At 38.6% G+C, this 20,688-nt stretch overlaps 1 protein-coding gene across 1 annotated transcript; it reads left to right on the forward strand.

Moving 5' to 3' along the window:
• Positions 1-948: 948 nt before the first annotated feature.
• On the forward strand, positions 949-6,890 carry LOC149737009 (gap junction delta-2 protein-like). Its single transcript, XM_089877149.1, has 8 exons — positions 949-969; positions 1,050-1,261; positions 1,385-1,519; positions 2,320-2,502; positions 3,102-3,172; positions 3,552-3,735; positions 5,670-5,852; positions 6,137-6,890. The coding sequence occupies exons 2-8, from the start codon at positions 1,226-1,228 to the stop codon at positions 6,581-6,583; spliced, it is 1,239 nt and encodes a 412-aa protein (XP_089733275.1). The 5' UTR covers positions 949-969; positions 1,050-1,225; the 3' UTR covers positions 6,584-6,890.
• Positions 6,891-20,688: the final 13,798 nt, after the last annotated feature.

Raw genomic sequence — 20,688 nt, forward strand, 5'->3', positions numbered from 1 at the left:
GCATTTAGCGGTAATGGGAATAAGGAATACGCGAGTGGAATTGGTGCCAGCGCTTATAGAAACCTGTAGTGGCATGGTGGCGCGTCCGGCCGAACACAAACGACAATTCGGCAATCAACCGTGGTTGCTTATAAATAATTCAGTCTGCCACTCGATCGAAACAGACGGGGAGACTGCGAAACATAATCGTCAAAATAATAATGACGAACACACGTTGTTAGGTGCTTCTCCCGCGAGGCTTTATTGGAGTTACAATAGTGACGAGTCGTGACCAATCAGCGGTCTACGATTCAAAATAGGCGTATTCGAAGGAGGAATTTTAAATTTAGGAAATGTCAGTTTAATTCTATAGAATAGCTACAGTTGCCAAGGTGATTACAACAAGTGCTTATATAAGGAAGTCTATGAGGAAGAGTAGCCGCGGGAAAGATGTCGCTACAACGGAGTTTTCCTAAAAACAAACTTAGGTGATTACTTAAATTAAAAATGTTTCCAGGCAGCAGCTAATTTTCCGACTTATTTAGATTTATTTACATGCGATGAAGCGTCGTAGATTTATTTACATGCGATGAAACGTCGTAAGTTTTGTTCATAAATAATTTACATCTTAGACAACTCCCAATACACCGACACGTTAACCTATGCAGTCGCCAGCAGCAACAAATAGATACCGTTTTAGTTGTACGCGGTTTGTGGTTCTGCGCAATACACTTCGATTGCAAACGTCGATTTATCGATACATAACGTAACGCCGTTCCTGCCCTTTTTCGCCGCCTGACGCGCCTGCTCCCACAGAATCAATGGCGAACCCTTTCGTACGATTGCTTCTGACACAGAACTATTTATTCCAGTAACCGCTGGGCTGGTTTGTCACAATCAGTTTATTTAATGCCCCCAATAGGTCAGTCGTGTACCACACCATAGTAGATCAGTATAACCAGTAGCTACGAGCAGCCGGTCGTACAAGAGGTAATTACTCCGTGTACGTGAGGCAGTACGTCAAGCTAATGGCTCATTAGAACAGGCACTTACAAGTATTGCTCTTGCAGATTTATGGTTAGACGAAATACACTTGCATTTGCACAGTACAGGTTACCTTACCAACCCGAATACTACCAAGACGAATTTCTTAAATCCCGCGAGGAAATATTAAATACCTGAAGAACCCACATTCGAACAGAGCAGGAGACAGTTATATTCCAGCAGGGCAGAATTTTGAGCAAACATGTCCTGGCACTTCGTAGAACGTTGGTTACAAAAGGTAAGAACTCGTTCTGAAAATGGAAATGGCAATATATATATATATATTTATTTTATATATTTATATATATTTTTGAATATATTTTCTGGTAATATATTTTTATTCACTAAAAAAAAAATTCAGGTCAACCAACATTCGACCCTCATTGGAAAGTTTTGGATCACTTTCCTTATCGTGTTTCGAATCGTGGTTGTGTCCAGTGTGGGTGATCGTGTGTATTCGGACGAGCAAAGCGAGTTTAAATGTAATTCAATGCAGGTACAGAAATACATTTACTCTAATATGATTTGGTGATACTTTCAGTTTCGTATAAGTTTTTGTTTCTTTTTTTGTTTTAAAAATGGTGATTTTAGATTAAATAAATTAAAAGAAAACTGAGGCCAATGCTTTTATTTGTTTTTTTTTTAAATTGGCGTTGGATTTAAACATTTCATCTAATCATTAGCATATTTCTATATTTGAAAGGATCGTGTAGGGGTGTAGGGCATACGTGTAGCATCTGCAGTATGACTGGATTAAACTAGCCATTACTAACCGTTACCGTCACAGATATAATGGCGCGCATCGTAATCTGCCAGTTAATAATGTATTGAATACCTACAGTGGCCATGGTTTTCCTGTATAATAGATCCCCATGCTATTTTTACCCATAAAGTCATATACGTATACAGCTGTGGTAGTTGTCGGATTATTACGATTTGGTTGGAGCGATTCGAATGGTAATAAGGCACGTAGTAATGTTTTATTAATGACTGGGGACCCGGAATTCGTTCCCGTAACAACTAATTAAGCAATGTCATTTTCGTTTGTACACTTGCTATAACAATATACTCGTTAGGCCTGAATACATATAAACTAAACGTAATTGTTACCGCAGCTAGACGCCGCGCCAGACTTAAAGCTTAATTACAGTTGAATAAAAATTGTTCACACACGTTTGACTGTTTTAATGGCAAATATCTATTAGGTCTTACAAAATTTATTCCCTAATAAGTTGTCGAACAGTTTTTCTTTTTCTGGTTTGTAGTTTTCATTTATGTATTATATTTGTGTTCCAGGTCGGGTGTCCAAATTTATGTTTCAACAAGTTTTCTCCGATATCCCACATTCGATTCTGGTCGTTTCAAATCATCATGGTGACTACGCCTTCAATCGTGTTCATGGTGTATTCGGCTCATCAGATAAAAAAGAAACCGCCCAACAAGGAAAAATCTTCGGTCACTGGTCCCACCCCGTCACCGGTAAGTTTTAAATTAAATTTCGCGTAAAAACTTTTCGGCAGTTTGATTGACGTAAATATTAAAAGAAAATTCCGTGACCGAAAGGTGAAATCACATCAAAATAATTCAGTTTGGTCCAAACGCTTCCGCGGCGTTGTTACACCTGCGTTTTAATATGACTCACTCTGAGTTCATTTCGTGCAAGTTGCGTTGGAACTTTGGCGCTTTTCCTTAATTAAATTAAACGTGATCAGCTAAAAGCTTTCCAATCAATGGGGAGTGTTGTGCAATCTTGCGCCTCCCTAATGTGTCACCAAGCATATCGATCTTTTTCTACTGCCGGGAATACCTGGCTAAGTTTTAAAATAACGCAGACGAACGCAATCAGAGAACCGACAAGGTTCCGAAGCTTTAAATCACCGGTAGGCTGTCGCTATCAAGCTTTCCCCTGGGCATATACGCACTCATTAACATATGAAGTCGTTCGCAGCATAGAAAAGTTACAGCGCGCAACGCATTTTGTATTATTGATTGTACCTAGTTGAATTCCCGTATGCTCATAAGCTCATTGACTCTCACAACAAACTGTTTAAACTTTGAACATAAATATGTTTCTGCAGACCAAAAAAGCAGAGACTGCTGCTGAAGCTATACAGCTCGAAGAGGAAGATGAGAAAAAGAAAAGAAAAAAGTAACTTCGGTTTTTATAAACTTGTTGTAAAATTTAAACCGTTTTACAAGTTCCTGGACCTGCACCGCTGTAGAAGTTCTACTGCTATCCCAACAGTAAAACTACTTAAAAACTACTAAAATGTGTCCCAACAGTAAAACTAGTTAAAAATGTTGAAACGATATAAAACGGGGACTAAATTTGAATCGCTATGTTCATTGGATTAAGAGTTAAATTTTTTTAATGTGTGTCAAGTTTTTGTGCGAGTGACTAACGGGTTTAGTTGGAACAAAATACGGAATATTTCTAGCAATTTAAACGCATGCAATAGGTGTATAAACAATAGTATACTTTTTTAACGAAAGGGAAATAATTTGACAATATGGCGAACATATTACAGATCAACTATGCGGCCTACGTCACTGGCAAACACGAATGAACAGCAAGACTCCAGGAAATTACGTCAATCTGTAATCCAGGAGATGTTTGGGGAAGAAAAGGCGGCTTTTTCTCAGCATTATGTCCTCTATACTTCTTCCGTACTGATGAGAACTTTAGTGGAGATTCTATTTATTGTACTTCAGGTGAATGGGTCATTTTTACTTTGGTTGGGAGTATACCTTTTATTACTGTAGGCCACTTATACGTTGTCATACGCACGTAGTAATACATTTAATCGACACCATTTTGTAAAAATGCGGATATACTGGCTACGTCCAGCGCATAAGTTAAATGCAGCCGAATATGGGACACATTTCTTCTATTTTCTCGTCCCATTATTCAGTAAACAAAGAACATTCAAAGAACCATAAAACCATACTCTCACGACTACCATAGACGGTTGTTAATTGTTTAAAACTCGATCAGGATATTTGGATATTATTTGCTAAGGGTGTCCTGTGTTACCGTATTCTACTATATGACACTATCTGTTTATGCATAACGTCGTGAAATTTCGATTGCTAAAACAAGCAATGGTATACCATGCAGCTTTTACTTTGATAGTTGTTGTTAGGCGTACTTTTTGAGTTATAATCGATAAAACAAATAAAACGGATACCACGCAACTGCTATACAGTCTCTGGTTCCCCATCCCGGGTACCCAGGAGTGCTGTATAAAACAAGCGTTCTACACACGCTATGGAAAAAGCAATTACAGCCTAATGCTATAACTTGGTAAACGGAAAACTTAATTGCCCCCTCGATGTTCATGCTACAACAGCTCCTGTTTTCCTGCTTGGCTCATTACGGTTTACAATAGAGAAAGTATAGTAGGGTGGGGGAAGATGGGACACCTTTAGCACATAATATCCAGATATCCTGATCGTGTTTTAAACAACTAACAACGGTCTATGAGACTCGTGGGGACATAGTTTCATATTTATTTGAATAATCTTTGTTTACTACTATATGGGACGAGAAAATAGAGTTAAAATGTGTTCCATCTTCCCCCATCCTACTGTAGCCTATATACTACAGGTCGTATGTAAATACGCACAATAGTTTTCAGCAGAAAAAGGTGGTAGTAAAATTAGGTTAAATATTATATTCGCGCATCTTTTAATACCATTAGATAACATGCAATTGATTTTATTAAGCTGTATTAAACTGAATGCATTTTGCATTTACTGCTATTATAAAAATCTGCTTATAAGATTAGAACACGAAGAAGATTATTGATTTTTAAATCCCTCTTTATATCACAACGGTATAAGTCAACTAATCGACTGATCGACCGAAATATTATCATTCTGTTGCTACGACTGCTAAAGTCTCGGCGGTATAGAGTCAAGTGCTCTTATAGATAGCGTTACTGCTATGCACACACGTTTATATGCATGGATGTATTTATTTATTTTATGCAATTTCCTGTTAATCGTAGGTGATGATCTAAATCCCAAATCCCCCAAATCGATTGATTTTAATCTTACTATCAAAGGGGAAGATGGGACACTTGTTGTTTTTTTTCTGGTCCCTTATTTGGGTACTAAACAAAGAATATTAAATAAATTATAAATCCGTTTTCTTACGACTCCCATAGACCGTTGTTAATTTTATAAAACGCTATAAGAAATTTTAAATATAATATGCTAAAGGTGTCTCGTCCTCCCCCGCCCTACTATATCATTTTATATACAGACTTTTTTACTAAATGGCACGAGAGAATAAAAACAATTTCTAACCCAACCCGCTTATATTATTATAGTAGGGTGGGGGAAGATGGGACACCTTTTCAATCTATTTACTTCTCCAAGTTGGTAGTAAACAAACATCCAACGATTTTTTATAAAACATTATCCTCACGGCTTCCATAGACCGTTGTTAATTGTTTAATACACGATCAGAATATTTGGTTATTATGTGTCAAAGGTGTCTCATCTTCCCCCACCCCACTATACTATTGTTTTAAAAATAATACTTACATATAGTATATACACTACTGCCACAAACAAAACACAAGTTAGTTTAATATTTAAAACTTTTACTAACCACCCTATAACTCGTTTGTATTTTTTAGTATCGTCTCTTTGGATTCCGAGTATCAGAGCTGTACAAATGTACTGGCGACCCCTGTCCCAACATAGTGGATTGTTTTGTATCCAGACCGATGGAGAAGACTATATTTCTTTGGTTTATGTTTGTGATAGCCGTTATATGCCTTGCTCTAAACGTCGGTGAAATGTATTATCTCTTATGGCAGGTATGTGTTTCGTATTTTAAAGTAATGGGTTAAATCTGACCAAAATCTCAGGATCGAACAAGAAGCTTACATAGAAAGTAGAATATTGAATTTTTTAATTTCGAAGCAGTTTTTAGGGAAACTCTTTTATTTTAGTGCGGAGACGTTTAATTTAGAATAATTATTTTGTTAATTTTATTAACTTTAACATAACTTTAACAATTTGCAGTTATGCCTTTTCCAGGTATTTCAAGCACAAACATATGTCGTAGCATTTTTATTTCAGTTTATTTGTCATATTCTAGTTCGGTGTTCGTCGTTCACGATTGGAGAGGAAACGAAAGCGTTATCGCCGCAGCACAATCTCTGAAGTCAGAGGCGCCAATCTAGCAGACGCTGAAATTCTAGATGGCGGCGTTTTTCCCGTCCCAGGGGCGCCACCACCCGACTACCGTGGAGCGATGAACTATCCAGACGTGGACGCTATTGAGTTGGTCCCGACAACAGGCATTGCTGCTGGCACTACAGGCCTTGCGATGTCTTTTAGTTTAGACGACGCCATGTTGCCTGAACATTTGAACACCTCCAGGTACCCTACAGGTTACGGACCGACAACCAGCGCCGGAGGGTCATCAAGAAGCAACAACAACGCTTACCCCGTACCCGTTGAAGTATCAGCGGACCAACCATACATGGCAAACCCGAGGAACGGCGTCAAAGGGAAACCGAACGACTATTATGACTATGTTTGAACGTAGCATTAGCAAACACAATAGGCGAAATAGAGTTCCGATATTTCCTATCACTGTATTAAACATAATCACTGAATGTAAGCAAATTGAGGATGTCATGATAAAACATCCTCTTGTTTACTGACAGCAACTCGTCTCCCACGTTCTTCAAGTTCCACATATATAAGAGGCAGAAGATTTAAGACATTTAAATATAAATCATATCACCGATGTACTATCTCGCTTATCATATATTTGAGGGCATTGTTATACAATGATGGAAGTTATTGTGTCCATTTGTGCTCCAAATTACACGTACTGACACGAAGCTGTGTGTTTCTTAAAAATAATTCTAAGTTTTTTCCGGCGCCAATTTTTATTTAGGTTTCATAAGTCCCAATGAAGAATTTCAAATGTAAATACAGCTTATTGTGAAAAGGAATACTACACACGGATATAACATACTCAAACAGTACGTTGTAAAATATTTTACGCACATCGGATCGATTTTAAAATTTATCCAAAATTCGCGACTTTCTTTTAATTTAATTAGTACCTCATAGTCAAATCGTCATAATCATATACTTAACACTCAGTCACAATTAAAACGACTTTCTCTCTTTATGGGAAAGCGCAATGCTGTTTAAACATTTAAAAATAACTAAATTTAGCCACACGTTGGTAGTTCAACGTCTTGCATAATGTTTGCTTATGTCTGATGTAATATAAGACTTTCAGACGATAACTAAAAACTTCAAAATCAATAAACGCGTGCTCTGTCCATTTGGCATCAGTTTTTTTTCTTTAAAATCGATATATTTAAACCCTATTTGCAGTGACTAAGATACCCGCAAAGTTAGTCGTATATACAACACAGAGAGGAATAAACACATCTAAGGTAATTATTGGCATTTAAAAGGGCTTTAATATTTTTACGATGTGCCTTTTGATTTCCGAATATTTAGTTTAAAACGATTTTGAACTGCAAATGTTTTTGCTTGTTTAAAACGTTAACAACCCCAAGTACACATACGTTTTTAATTTGTCTTTGGCAACAACTGCTTTGACCCCTTCGTTCTAAAAATATGCATTAATCTAACAGTAGACGATACGTGTGCGGTTTTTTCCAAATGTACAAGTGTCACCTGTCGACAGAGAACGCGGGAATCCTCCCAGACTTCGAATGTGAACGCTCCAGATGCTACAGCGTGTGAAACGGTACAAGATATTACGTCATGTGAGTGGGGTGTTATATATAGAGGTGTTTCTCACTACATATACCTTTTACATTTTATTTCGTATGCATTTTTCACGAGTGGTGGGTTGTGCGGGAAATGCGTGACAGCCGTGCGGTTTTTGAACGGAAAGGCGTAATAGTGGTCTATAAGTGGACGTGTTTTAGCACTGGGCTGCGACTGAAGCTGATATGGCTTGTAGCTCAGCATTTGATGCTTATTACGTTTGATCTGTTTCGCCAGCAGGTATCTGTGAAAACGTTGTCCGCGTGTGGCAGATGTTATTCTATTGATTTTAATAGGGGGACGCGCCAGATGCCGAAAACGAGGGAAACAGTGAATATGAAAATATATAATTTGTATAAATAGACCTGTACATCAACACAGGGAACAGAGACAAAATATCAAAAGTACATCGTTGTTTCCGATTTTCCGATACAAATACGAAAATAGGTTGGGAAAATAAAAACCTACTTTAAGGTAAACAAAACTTTGTTTACTAGTCGCCATTCCTTCTTTGATGCCTGGGGTATATTGACCAGCCTTTTATAGACGTTGTAGTTCGCAAAAACCAGCCACAGGATTACGCAACCTGTTCCAAAAACGTTCCCGCCTTTTTGCAAAGTGGGCGCATGTTTACCGCACACGAAGAGAGAGACGTTATTAAATTTCGAATTAAGCAATTGCTTCGGTTCTTCTATAATAAGATCAGCGGAAACAAGATGATTATTGGAAATGTGTTGCTTTTCCATCGCCGGTACACGGTTAAAATTGATCAAGGTATCGAAAATCTATACAGCGCCAGTGGCACCGTATGTTCAGTATGTTACCCAGAGCCGCCAACCTTCGTTGGGCAGATGGCTCGGTAGCTATAGATGACCGAAATAAAGAGGCTTGGTTAACCCCTCACTTTCATTTCCTATGTATAGCTTCAAGTAGGTAGTAGCTCAACCCCGCAAATGTCCGCTAAGTTTTAAGGCGTGCACAATAACGTGTGCTATAGACCAAGCAAACTTTGTAGGGCATGGGCGCACGCGCATATGTGTGTGTGTTGACACCCATTTGTTAAATTTCTTGGCGGCGAATATGACTCATCCTAATGTGCTGACTTTCGTTTTCGGACGTTTGGTGACCGTGCCTTATAATCTCGAGAAAGTATTTATAATTTATAACATTTCGATCGGAGTACTCCAACGCTGGGGTGAAAGGAAGAACGAGTAAGCATCTGCCCCAACACAACCGGTCGATTCCCGCGTCCCATGAGGTTTTTGTCCGATCAGGATCGATGCTCGGCTATACAGCTGGAAAACGCGGAGCCTGCGAGTGAAATTAGAAATGCGGACCTCATAGTTGCTGACCGTGCATAACATACGTTTGTTTTCAGATCTCGAGGAGTATAGGAGTCAAAGTCTATAAGGTAGCGCACTAAAAAGCTGAAATATTTTGTCAAGTTTTATACAAACTTCTATCAACATGAGTTTACGTCATTCGAGTACGGTTTCAAAGAAGCGGAAGCCGCTGAAGCGAAATCTCCAAGCTGAGAAAAGGTACTGTTTGAAAATTTTATCTTTTAACTTTAAATATTACGACTTGGTTTAGTATATGATAGTTTTTATTAGCGTGTGGTGTATATATTTATTTTACATAACTAATGCGTATCTTTTTTAGTCATTGGGTTAGAGTAAGCAAGTCTACAATGAAGTACTTCAAATAAATATGTCTAATTTAATCTGCTGGTATTAAGTATAATAGCGTGTGTTAAAGTTAAGACAAGTGGTTTAATTTCCATAAAGTGGCATTGAAAATATATCTGTTTTTTGAGTTATTGAATTTTTGCTAGATTTAAAAAAAAACATTTTCACTGTAGAAAACGAAGTCGTATGGTTGCTCTGCATGTCGCGTTTGCTCGTCTCCGCCGCCTCTTGCCCCCAACCAACCCACCAAAGAATCGGATGAGTGAAATTGAAATCCTACAGCAGACTTTAAGATATATAATCTTTCTAAACCGAATGTTATGCAAGTAAGGCGTACAGTTACCGGGAACTTACTGTACAGTGGACAAAACCCTGGGTGGGGAGAACTCTGAATCGCCCACAAACACTTCCAGTCAAACACGGCAATATGTTTTCTTATTTTCCGAACTTATTATCAGTATAAACCAGGATCGGTGCAATAAAGTTCTTGCGTTTGCAAATGTTTTGTAGGGTGGGGAAGATGGGACACCTTTACATTTTATTTACTCATTTTATTTGATGGTAAACAAAGAACATTTAAAGAATTATAAAACTGTATCCTCACGACTCCAATAGACCGTTGTTAATTGTTCAAAACACGAACAGGAAACCTAGATAACAAGTGCTAAAGGTGTCCCATCTTACCCTACAGTACTGTATATAATATTTTCTTGTCAACAGTTTCTTGCTTGTTTATATAAAGTGCCACTTGAGATAATGTCCGATACAATCTTATTGTTGTGATGTAAAAACATCGTGTACGGAATAAATAAAACACCTCGTTTCTCTTTTCATGTGTGTGGAAGTTAAGAATATTTTATAAGCCATAGATGAGACACGGACAGGACATCACGGACACGAAACTAGGACAAAATATTGGAGACAGAACTACACGCCCCGGATAAAATGTCCCATATTACCACGAATATTTTTGCATGATCACTGCCCACGAATATTTTATGGCATGTTCACCGCCCACGAATATTTTTAGCAAGTTCACTGCCCACGAATACTTTTTTGCATGTACACTGCCCACGAACATTTTGTTGCAAGTTCAACGCCCACGAGTATTTTTTTTCTTGTTCACTGCCCACGAATATTTCTTGTATGTTTACCGTCCACGAATTTTTTTTGGAATGTTCACCACCCACAAATATGTTTTGCAAGTTCACTGCCAACGAATATTTTTTTGCATGTTCACTGCCCACGAATATTTTTTGGAATGTTCACTGCCCACGAATATTTTTTGGAATGTTCACCACCCACAAATATGTTTTGCAAGTTCACTGCCAACGAATATTTTTTTGCATGTTCACTGCCCACGAATATTTTTTGGAATGTTCACCGCCCACGAATATTTTTTGGAATGATCACCGCCCACAAATATTTTTTTGCATGTTCACCGCCCACGAATATTTTTTTGCATGTTCACTGCCCACGAATATTTTATTGCATGTTCACCGCCCACGAATATTTTTAGCAAGTTCACTGCCCACGAATATTTTTTTGCATGTTCACTGCCCACGAACAATTATTTTGCAAGTTCAACGCCCACGAGTATTTTTTTTTTGTTCACTGCCCACGAATATTTTTTGCATGTTTACCGTCCACGAATATTTTTTTGCATGTTCACTGCCCACGAATATTTTTTTGCATGATCACCGCCCACGAATATTTTTTTGCATGATCACCGTCCACGATTTTTTTTTGGAATGTTCACCGCCCACAAATATTTTTTTGCATGATCACCGCCCACGAATATTTTTTTGAATGTTCACCGCCCACGAATATTTTTTTGCATGATCACCGTCCACGAATTTTTTTTGGAATGTTCACCGCCCACAAATATGTTTTACAAGTTCACTGCCAACGAATATTTTTTTGCATGTTCACTGCCCACGAATATTTTTTGGAATGTTCACTGCCCACGAATATTTTTTGGAATGTTCACCACCCACAAATATGTTTTGCAAGTTCACTGCCAACGAATATTTTTTTGCATGTTCACTGCCCACGAATATTTTTTGGAATGTTCACCGCCCACGAATATTTTTTGGAATGATCACCGCCCACAAATATTTTTTTGCATGTTCACCGCCCACGAATATTTTTTTGCATGTTCACTGCCCACGAATATTTTATTGCATGTTCACCGCCCACGAATATTTTTAGCAAGTTCACTGCCCACGAATATTTTTTTGCATGTTCACTGCCCACGAACAATTATTTTGCAAGTTCAACGCCCACGAGTATTTTTTTTTTTGTTCACTGCCCACGAATATTTTTTGCATGTTTACCGTCCACGAATATTTTTTTGCATGTTCACTGCCCACGAATATTTTTTTGCATGATCACCGCCCACGAATATTTTTTTGCATGATCACCGTCCACGATTTTTTTTTGGAATGTTCACCGCCCACAAATATTTTTTTGCATGATCACCGCCCACGAATATTTTTTTGAATGTTCACCGCCCACGAATATTTTTTTGCATGATCACCGTCCACGAATTTTTTTTGGAATGTTCACCGCCCACAAATATGTTTTACAAGTTCACTGCCCACGAATATTTTTTGCATGTTCACTGCCAACGAACATTTTTTTGCAAGTTCACCGCCCACGCATATTTTTTGCATGTTCACCGCCCACGAATATTTTTTTGCATGTTCAACGCCCACGAATATTTTTTGCATGTTCACCGCCCACAAATATTTTTTTGAATGTTCACTGCCCACGAATATTTTTTGCATGTTCACTGCCCACGAATATTTTTTGCATGTTCACTGCCAACGAATATTTTTTTGCATGTTCACCGCCCACGCATTTTTTTGGAATGTTCACCGCCCACAAATATGTTTTACAAGTTCACTGCCCACGAATATTTTTTTGCATGTTCACTGCCAACGAATATTTTTTTGCAAGTTCACCGCCCACGCATATTTTTTGCATGTTCACCGCCCACGAATATTTTTTTGCATGTTCACCGCCCACAAATATTTTTTTGAATGTTCACTGCCCACGAATATTTTTTGCATGTTCACCGCCCACAAATATTTTTTTGAATGTTCACTGCCCACGAATATTTTTTTGCATGTTCACCGCCCACGAATATTTTTTTGCATGTTCACCGCCCACAAATATTTTTTTGAATGTTCACTGCCCACGAATATTTTTTTCATGTTCACCGCCCACAAATATTTTTTTGAATGTTCACTGCCCACGAATATTTTTTTGGATGTTCACTGCCCACGCATATTTTTTGGAATGTTCACCGCCCACAAATATTTTTGGAATGTTCACTGCCCACGAATATTTTTTGCTTGTTCACTGCCCACGAATATTTTTTTGGATGTTCACTGCCCACGAATATTTTTTGCATGTTCACCGCCCACAAATATTTTTTTGAATGTTCACTGCCCACGAATATTTTTTGTATGTTCACCGCCCACAAATATTTTTTTGAATGTTCACTGCCAACGAATATTTTTTTGCATGTTCACCGCCCACGCATATTTTTTGCATGTTCACTGCCCACGAATATTTTTTGCATGTTCACTGCCCACGAATATTTTTTTGGATGTTCACTGCCCACGAATATTTTTTTGGATGTTCACTGCCCACGAATATTTTTTTGGATGTTCACTGCCCACGAATATTTTTTTGCCTGTTCACCGCCCACGAATACTTTTTGCATGTTCACTGCCCACGAATATTTTTTTGCATGTTCACTGCCCACGAATATTTTTTTGCATGTTCACTGCCCACGAATATTTTTTTGCATGTTCACTGCCCACGAATATTTTTTTGGATGTTCACTGCCCAAGAATATTTTTTTGGATGTTCACTGCCCACGAATATTTTTTTGCCTGTTCACGGCCCACGAATACTTTTTGCATGTTCATTGCCCACAAATATTTTTTTGCATGTTCACTGCCCACGAATATTTTTTTGCATGTTCACTGCCCACGAATATTTTTTGGATGTTCACTGCCCACGAATATTTTTTGGATGTTCACTGCCCACAAATATTTTTTTGCCTGTTCACCGCCCACGAATACTTTTTGCATGTTCACCGTCGACGAATTTTTTTTGGAATGTTCACTGCCCACAAATATGTTTTGCACGTTCACTGCCCACGAATATTTTTTTGGATGTTCACTGCCCACGAATATTTTTTTGCATGTTCACTGCCCACGAATATTTTTTGCATGTTCACCGCCCACGAATATTTTTTTGCATGTTCACCGCCCACGAATATTTTTTGCATGTTCACGGCCCACGAATATTTTTAGCAAGTTCACTGCCCACGAACATTTTTTTGCAAGTTCAACGCCCACGAGTTTTTTTTTTCTTGTTCACTGCCCACGAATATTTCTTGTATGTTTACCGTCCACGAATTTTTTTTGGAATGTTCACCACCCACAAATATGTTTTGCAAGTTCACTGCCAACGAATATTTTTTTGCATGTTCACTGCCCACGAATATTTTTTGGAATGTTCACTGCCCACGAATATTTTTTGGAATGTTCACCACCCACAAATATGTTTTGCAAGTTCACTGCCAACGAATATTTTTTTGCATGTTCACTGCCCACGAATATTTTTTGGAATGTTCACCGCCCACGAATATTTTTTGGAATGATCACCGCCCACAAATATTTTTTTGCATGTTCACCGCCCACGAATATTTTTTTGCATGTTCACTGCCCACGAATATTTTATTGCATGTTCACCGCCCACGAATATTTTTAGCAAGTTCACTGCCCACGAATATTTTTTTGCATGTTCACTGCCCACGAACAATTATTTTGCAAGTTCAACGCCCACGAGTATTTTTTTTTTGTTCACTGCCCACGAATATTTTTTGCATGTTTACCGTCCACGAATATTTTTTTGCATGTTCACTGCCCACGAATATTTTTTTGCATGATCACCGCCCACGAATATTTTTTTGCATGATCACCGTCCACGATTTTTTTTTGGAATGTTCACCGCCCACAAATATTTTTTTGCATGATCACCGCCCACGAATATTTTTTTGAATGTTCACCGCCCACGAATATTTTTTTGCATGATCACCGTCCACGAATTTTTTTTGGAATGTTCACCGCCCACAAATATGTTTTACAAGTTCACTGCCCACGAATATTTTTTGCATGTTCACTGCCAACGAACATTTTTTTGCAAGTTCACCGCCCACGCATATTTTTTGCATGTTCACCGCCCACGAATATTTTTTTGCATGTTCAACGCCCACGAATATTTTTTGCATGTTCACCGCCCACAAATATTTTTTTGAATGTTCACTGCCCACGAATATTTTTTGCATGTTCACTGCCCACGAATATTTTTTGCATGTTCACTGCCAACGAATATTTTTTTGCATGTTCACCGCCCACGCATTTTTTTGGAATGTTCACCGCCCACAAATATGTTTTACAAGTTCACTGCCCACGAATATTTTTTTGCATGTTCACTGCCAACGAATATTTTTTTGCAAGTTCACCGCCCACGCATATTTTTTGCATGTTCACCGCCCACGAATATTTTTTTGCATGTTCACCGCCCACAAATATTTTTTTGAATGTTCACTGCCCACGAATATTTTTTGCATGTTCACCGCCCACAAATATTTTTTTGAATGTTCACTGCCCACGAATATTTTTTTGCATGTTCACCGCCCACGAATATTTTTTTGCATGTTCACCGCCCACAAATATTTTTTTGAATGTTCACTGCCCACGAATATTTTTTTCATGTTCACCGCCCACAAATATTTTTTTGAATGTTCACTGCCCACGAATATTTTTTTGGATGTTCACTGCCCACGCATATTTTTTGGAATGTTCACCGCCCACAAATATTTTTGGAATGTTCACTGCCCACGAATATTTTTTGCATGTTCACTGCCCACGAATATTTTTTTGGATGTTCACTGCCCACGAATATTTTTTGCATGTTCACCGCCCACAAATATTTTTTTGAATGTTCACTGCCCACGAATATTTTTTGTATGTTCACCGCCCACAAATATTTTTTTGAATGTTCACTGCCAACGAATATTTTTTTGCATGTTCACCGCCCACGCATATTTTTTGCATGTTCACTGCCCACGAATATTTTTTGCATGTTCACTGCCCACGAATATTTTTTTGGATGTTCACTGCCCACGAATATTTTTTTGGATGTTCACTGCCCACGAATATTTTTTTGGATGTTCACTGCCCACGAATATTTTTTTGCCTGTTCACCGCCCACGAATACTTTTTGCATGTTCACTGCCCACGAATATTTTTTTGCATGTTCACTGCCCACGAATATTTTTTTGCATGTTCACTGCCCACGAATATTTTTTTGCATGTTCACTGCCCACGAATATTTTTTTGGATGTTCACTGCCCAAGAATATTTTTTTGGATGTTCACTGCCCACGAATATTTTTTTGCCTGTTCACGGCCCACGAATACTTTTTGTATGTTCATTGCCCACAAATATTTTTTTGCATGTTCACTGCCCACGAATATTTTTTTGCATGTTCCCTGCCCACGAATATTTTTTTGGATGTTCACTGCCCACGAATATTTTTTGGATGTTCACTGCCCACAAATATTTTTTTGCCTGTTCACCGCCCACGAATACTTTTTGCATGTTCACCGTCGACGAATTTTTTTTGGAATGTTCACTGCCCACAAATATGTTTTGCACGTTCACTGCCCACGAATATTTTTTTGGATGTTCACTGCCCACGAATATTTTTTTGCATGTTCACTGCCCACGAATATTTTTTTCATGATCACCGCCCACGAATATTTTTTTGCATGATCACCGCCCACGAATATTTTTTGCATGTTCACCGTCCACGAATATTTTTTTGCATGTTCACCGTCCACGAATATTTTTTGCCTGTCCACCGCCCACGAATATTTTTTTGCATGTTCACCGCCCACGAATATTTTTTTCATGATCACCGCCCACGAATATTTTTTTTGCATGATCACCGCCCACGAATATTTTTTGCATGTTCACTGCCCACGAATATTTTTTTGCATGATCACCGTCCACGAATATTTTTTGCATGTTCACCGCCGACGAATATTTTTTTGCATGTTTACCGCCCACGAATATTTTTTTGCATGTTCACTGCCCACGAATTTTTTTTTCGTGGGTGGTGAACAGGCAAAAAGTATTCGTGGACGGTGATCATGCAAAAAAATATTCGTGGGCAGTGAACATGCAAAAAATATTCGTTGGCGGTGATCATGCAAAAAAATATTCGTGGGCGGTGAACATGCAAAAAAATATTCGTGGGCAGTGAACATGCAAAAAATATTCGTGGGCGGTGAACATGCAAAAAATATTCGTGGGCAGTGAACATGCAAAAAAATATTCGTGGGCAGTCAACATGCAAAAAATATTCGTGGGCGGTGGACATGCAAAAAAATATTCGTGGGCAGTGAACATGCAAAAAAATATTCGTGGGCAGTGAACATGCAAAAAAATATTCGTGGGCGGTGGACATGCAAAAAAATATACGTGGGCGGTAAACATGCAAAAAAATATTCGTGGACGGTGGACATGCAAAAAAATATTCGTGGGCAGTGAACATGCAAAAAAATATTCGTGGGCAGTGAACATGCAAAAAATATTCGTGGGCGGTGGACATGCAAAAAAATATTCGTGGGCGGTGAACAGGCAAAAAATATTCGTGGGCGGTGAACAGGCAAAAAAAATATTCGTGGGCGGTGAACAGGCAAAAAATATTCGTGGGCAGTGAACATGCAAAAAAATATTCGTGGGCGGTGAACATGCAAAAAAATACTGCCCACGAATTTTTTTTTCGTGGGTGGTGAACAGGCAAAAAGTATTCGTGGACGGTGATCATGCAAAAAAATATTCGTGGGCAGTGAACATGCAAAAAATATTCTTTGGCGGTGATCATGCAAAAAAATATTCGTGGGCGGTGAACATGCAAAAAAAATATTCGTGGGCAGTGAACATGCAAAAAATATTCGTTGGCGGTGATCATGCAAAAAAATATTCGTGGGCGGTGAACATGCAAAAAAATATTCGTGGGCAGTGAACATGCAAAAAATATTCGTGGGCGGTGAACATGCAAAAAATATTCGTGGGCAGTGAACATGCAAAAAAATATTCGTGGGCAGTGAACATGCAAAAAATATTCGTGGGCGGTGGACATGCAAAAAAATATTCGTGGGCAGTGAACATGCAAAAAATATTCGTGGGCGGTGAACATGCAAAAAATATTCGTGGGCAGTGAACATGCAAAAAAATATTCGTGGGCAGTGAACATGCAAAAAATATTCGTGGGCGGTGGACATGCAAAAAAATATTCGTGGGCAGTGAACATGCAAAAAAATATTCGTGGGCAGTGAACATGCAAAAAAATATTCGTGGGCGGTGGACATGCAAAAAAATATACGTGGGCGGTAAACATGCAAAAAAATATTCGTGGACGGTGGACATGCAAAAAAATATTCGTGGGCAGTGAACATGCAAAAAAATATTCGTGGGCAGTGAACATGCAAAAAATATTCGTGGGCGGTGGACATGCAAAAAAATATTCGTGGGCGGTGAACAGGCAAAAAATATTCGTGGGCGGTGAACAGGCAAAAAAATATTCGTGGGCAGTGAACATGCAAAAAAATATTCGTGGGCGGTGAACATGCAAAAAAATACTGCCCACGAATTTTTTTTTCGTGGGTGGTGAACAGGCAAAAAGTATTCGTGGACGGTGATCATGCAAAAAAATATTCGTGGGCAGTGAACATGCAAAAAATATTCTTTGGCGGTGATCATGCAAAAAAATATTCGTGGGCGGTGAACATGCAAAAAAATATTCGTGGGCAGTGAACATGCAAAAAATATTCGTGGGCGGTGAACATGCAAAAAATATTCGTGGGCGGTGAACATGCAAAAAAATATTCGTGGGCAGTGAACATGCAAAAAATATTCGTTGGCGGTGGACATGCAAAAAAATATTCGTGGGCAGTAAACATGCAAAAAAATATTCGTAGGCAGTAAACATGCAAAAAAATATTCGTGGACGGTGGACATGCAAAAAAATATTCGTGGGCGGTGGACATGCAAAAAAATATACGTTGGCGGTAAACATGCAAAAAAATATTCGTGGACGGTGGACATGCAAAAAAATATTCGTGGGCAGTGAACATGCAAAAAAATATTCGTGGGCAGTGAACATGCAAAAAAATATTTGTGGGCAGTGAACATGCAAAAAATATTCGTGGGCAGTGAACATGCAAAAAAATATTCGTGGGCGGTGGACATGCAAAAATATACGTGGGCGGTAAACATGCAAAAAAAAAATTCGTGGACGGTGGACATGCAAAAAAATATTCGTGGGCAGTGAACATGCAAAAAAATATTCGTGGGCAGTGAACATGCAAAAAATATTTGTGGGCGGTGGACATGCAAAAAAATATTCGTGGGCGGTGAACAGGCAAAAAATATTCGTGGGCGGTGAACAGGCAAAAAATATTCGTGGGCGGTGAACAGGCAAAAATCATTCGTGGGCAGTGAACATGCAAAAAAATATTCGTGGGCGGTGAACATGCAAAAAAATACTGCCCACGAATTATTTTTCGTGGGTGGTGAACAGGCAAAAAGTATTCGTGGACGGTGATCATGCAAAAAAATATTCGTGGGCAGTGAACATGCAAAAAATATTCGTTGGCGGTGATCATGCAAAAAAATATTCGTGGGCGGTGAACATGCAAAAAATATTCGTGGGCGGTGAACATGCAAAAAATATTCGTGGGCGGTGAACATGCAAAAAAATATTCGTGGGCAGTGAACATTCAAAAAATATTCGTGGGCGGTGGACATGCAAAAAAATATTCGTGGGCAGTGAACATGCAAAAAAATATTCGTGGGCAGTGAACATGCAAAAAAATATTCGTTGGCGGTGGACATGCAAAAAAATATACGTGGGCGGTAAACATGCAAAAAAATATTCGTGGACGGTGGACATGCAAAAAAATATTCGTGGGCAGTGAACATGCAAAAAAATATTCGTGGGCAGTGAACATGCAAAAAATATTCGTGGGCAGTGAACATGCAAAAAATATTCGTGGGCGGTGAACAGGCAAAAAATATTCGTGGGCGGTGAACAGGCAAAAAAATATTCGTGGACGGTGAACATGCAAAAAAATATTCGTGGGCGGTGGACATGCAAAAAAACATTCGTGAGCAATGAACATGCAAAAAAATATTCGTAGGCGGTCAACAGGCAAAAAATATTCGTGGGCAGTGAACATGCAAAAAAATATTCGTGGGCGGTGGACATGCAAAAAAATATTCGTGGGCAGTGAACATGCAAAAAAATCTTCGTGGGCGGTGAACAGGCAAAAAATATTCTTTGGCGGTGGACATGCAAAAAAATATTCGTGGGCAGTGAACATGCAAAAAATATTCGTGGGCGGTGAACATGTAAAAAAATATTCGTGGACGGTGAACATGCAAAAAAATATTCGTGGGCAGTGAACTTGCTAAAAATATTCGTGGGCGGTGATCATGCAAAAAATATTCGTGGGCAGTGAACATGCAAAAAAAATATTCGTGGGCGGTGAACATGCAAAAAAACATTCGTTGGCGGTGATTATGCAAAAAAATATTCGTGGGCGGTGGATATGCAAAAAAAATATTCGTGGGCGGTAAACATCCAAAAAAATATTCGTGGGCGGTGAACATCCAAAAAAATATTCGTGGGCGGTGATTATGCAAAAAAATATTCGTGGGCGGTGTATATGCAAAAAAATATTCGTGGGCGGTAAACATCCAAAAAAATATTCGTGGGCGGTAAACATGCAAAAAAATATTCGTTTGCGTTGAACATGCCAAAAATATTCGTGGGCGGTGAACAGGCAAAAAATATTCGTGGGCGGTGAACAGGCAAAAAATATTCGTGGGCGGTGATCATTCAAAAAAATATTCGTGGGCAGTGAACATGCAAAAATTATTCGTGGGCGGTGATTATGCAAAAAAATATTCGTGGGTAGTGAACATGCAAAAATTATTCGTGGGCAGTGAACATGCAAAAATTATTCGTGGGTAGGGACCATGCAAAAAATATTTTTGATGTAACGTTTGTCTACTTTTTTGTTTATTTTATATATTTATTT

This window comes from Ciona robusta, chromosome 4 (genome assembly GCF_009617815.1).
Source record: "Ciona robusta chromosome 4, ASM961781v2".
In the NCBI taxonomy this organism is placed as follows: Eukaryota; Metazoa; Chordata; class Ascidiacea; order Phlebobranchia; family Cionidae; genus Ciona; species Ciona robusta.

Excerpts from the sequence above, each read along its gene's own strand:
- LOC149737009 (XM_089877149.1), top strand. The coding sequence starts at position 1,226 with ATGTCCTGGCACTTCGTAGAACGTTGGTTACAAAAG. Across the intron at positions 2,503-3,101 it reads CTGGTCCCACCCCGTCACCG|ACCAAAAAAGCAGAGACTGC; the intron begins GTAAGTTTTAAA and ends ATGTTTCTGCAG. Across the intron at positions 5,853-6,136 it reads TGTATTATCTCTTATGGCAG|TTCGGTGTTCGTCGTTCACG; the intron begins GTATGTGTTTCG and ends GTCATATTCTAG.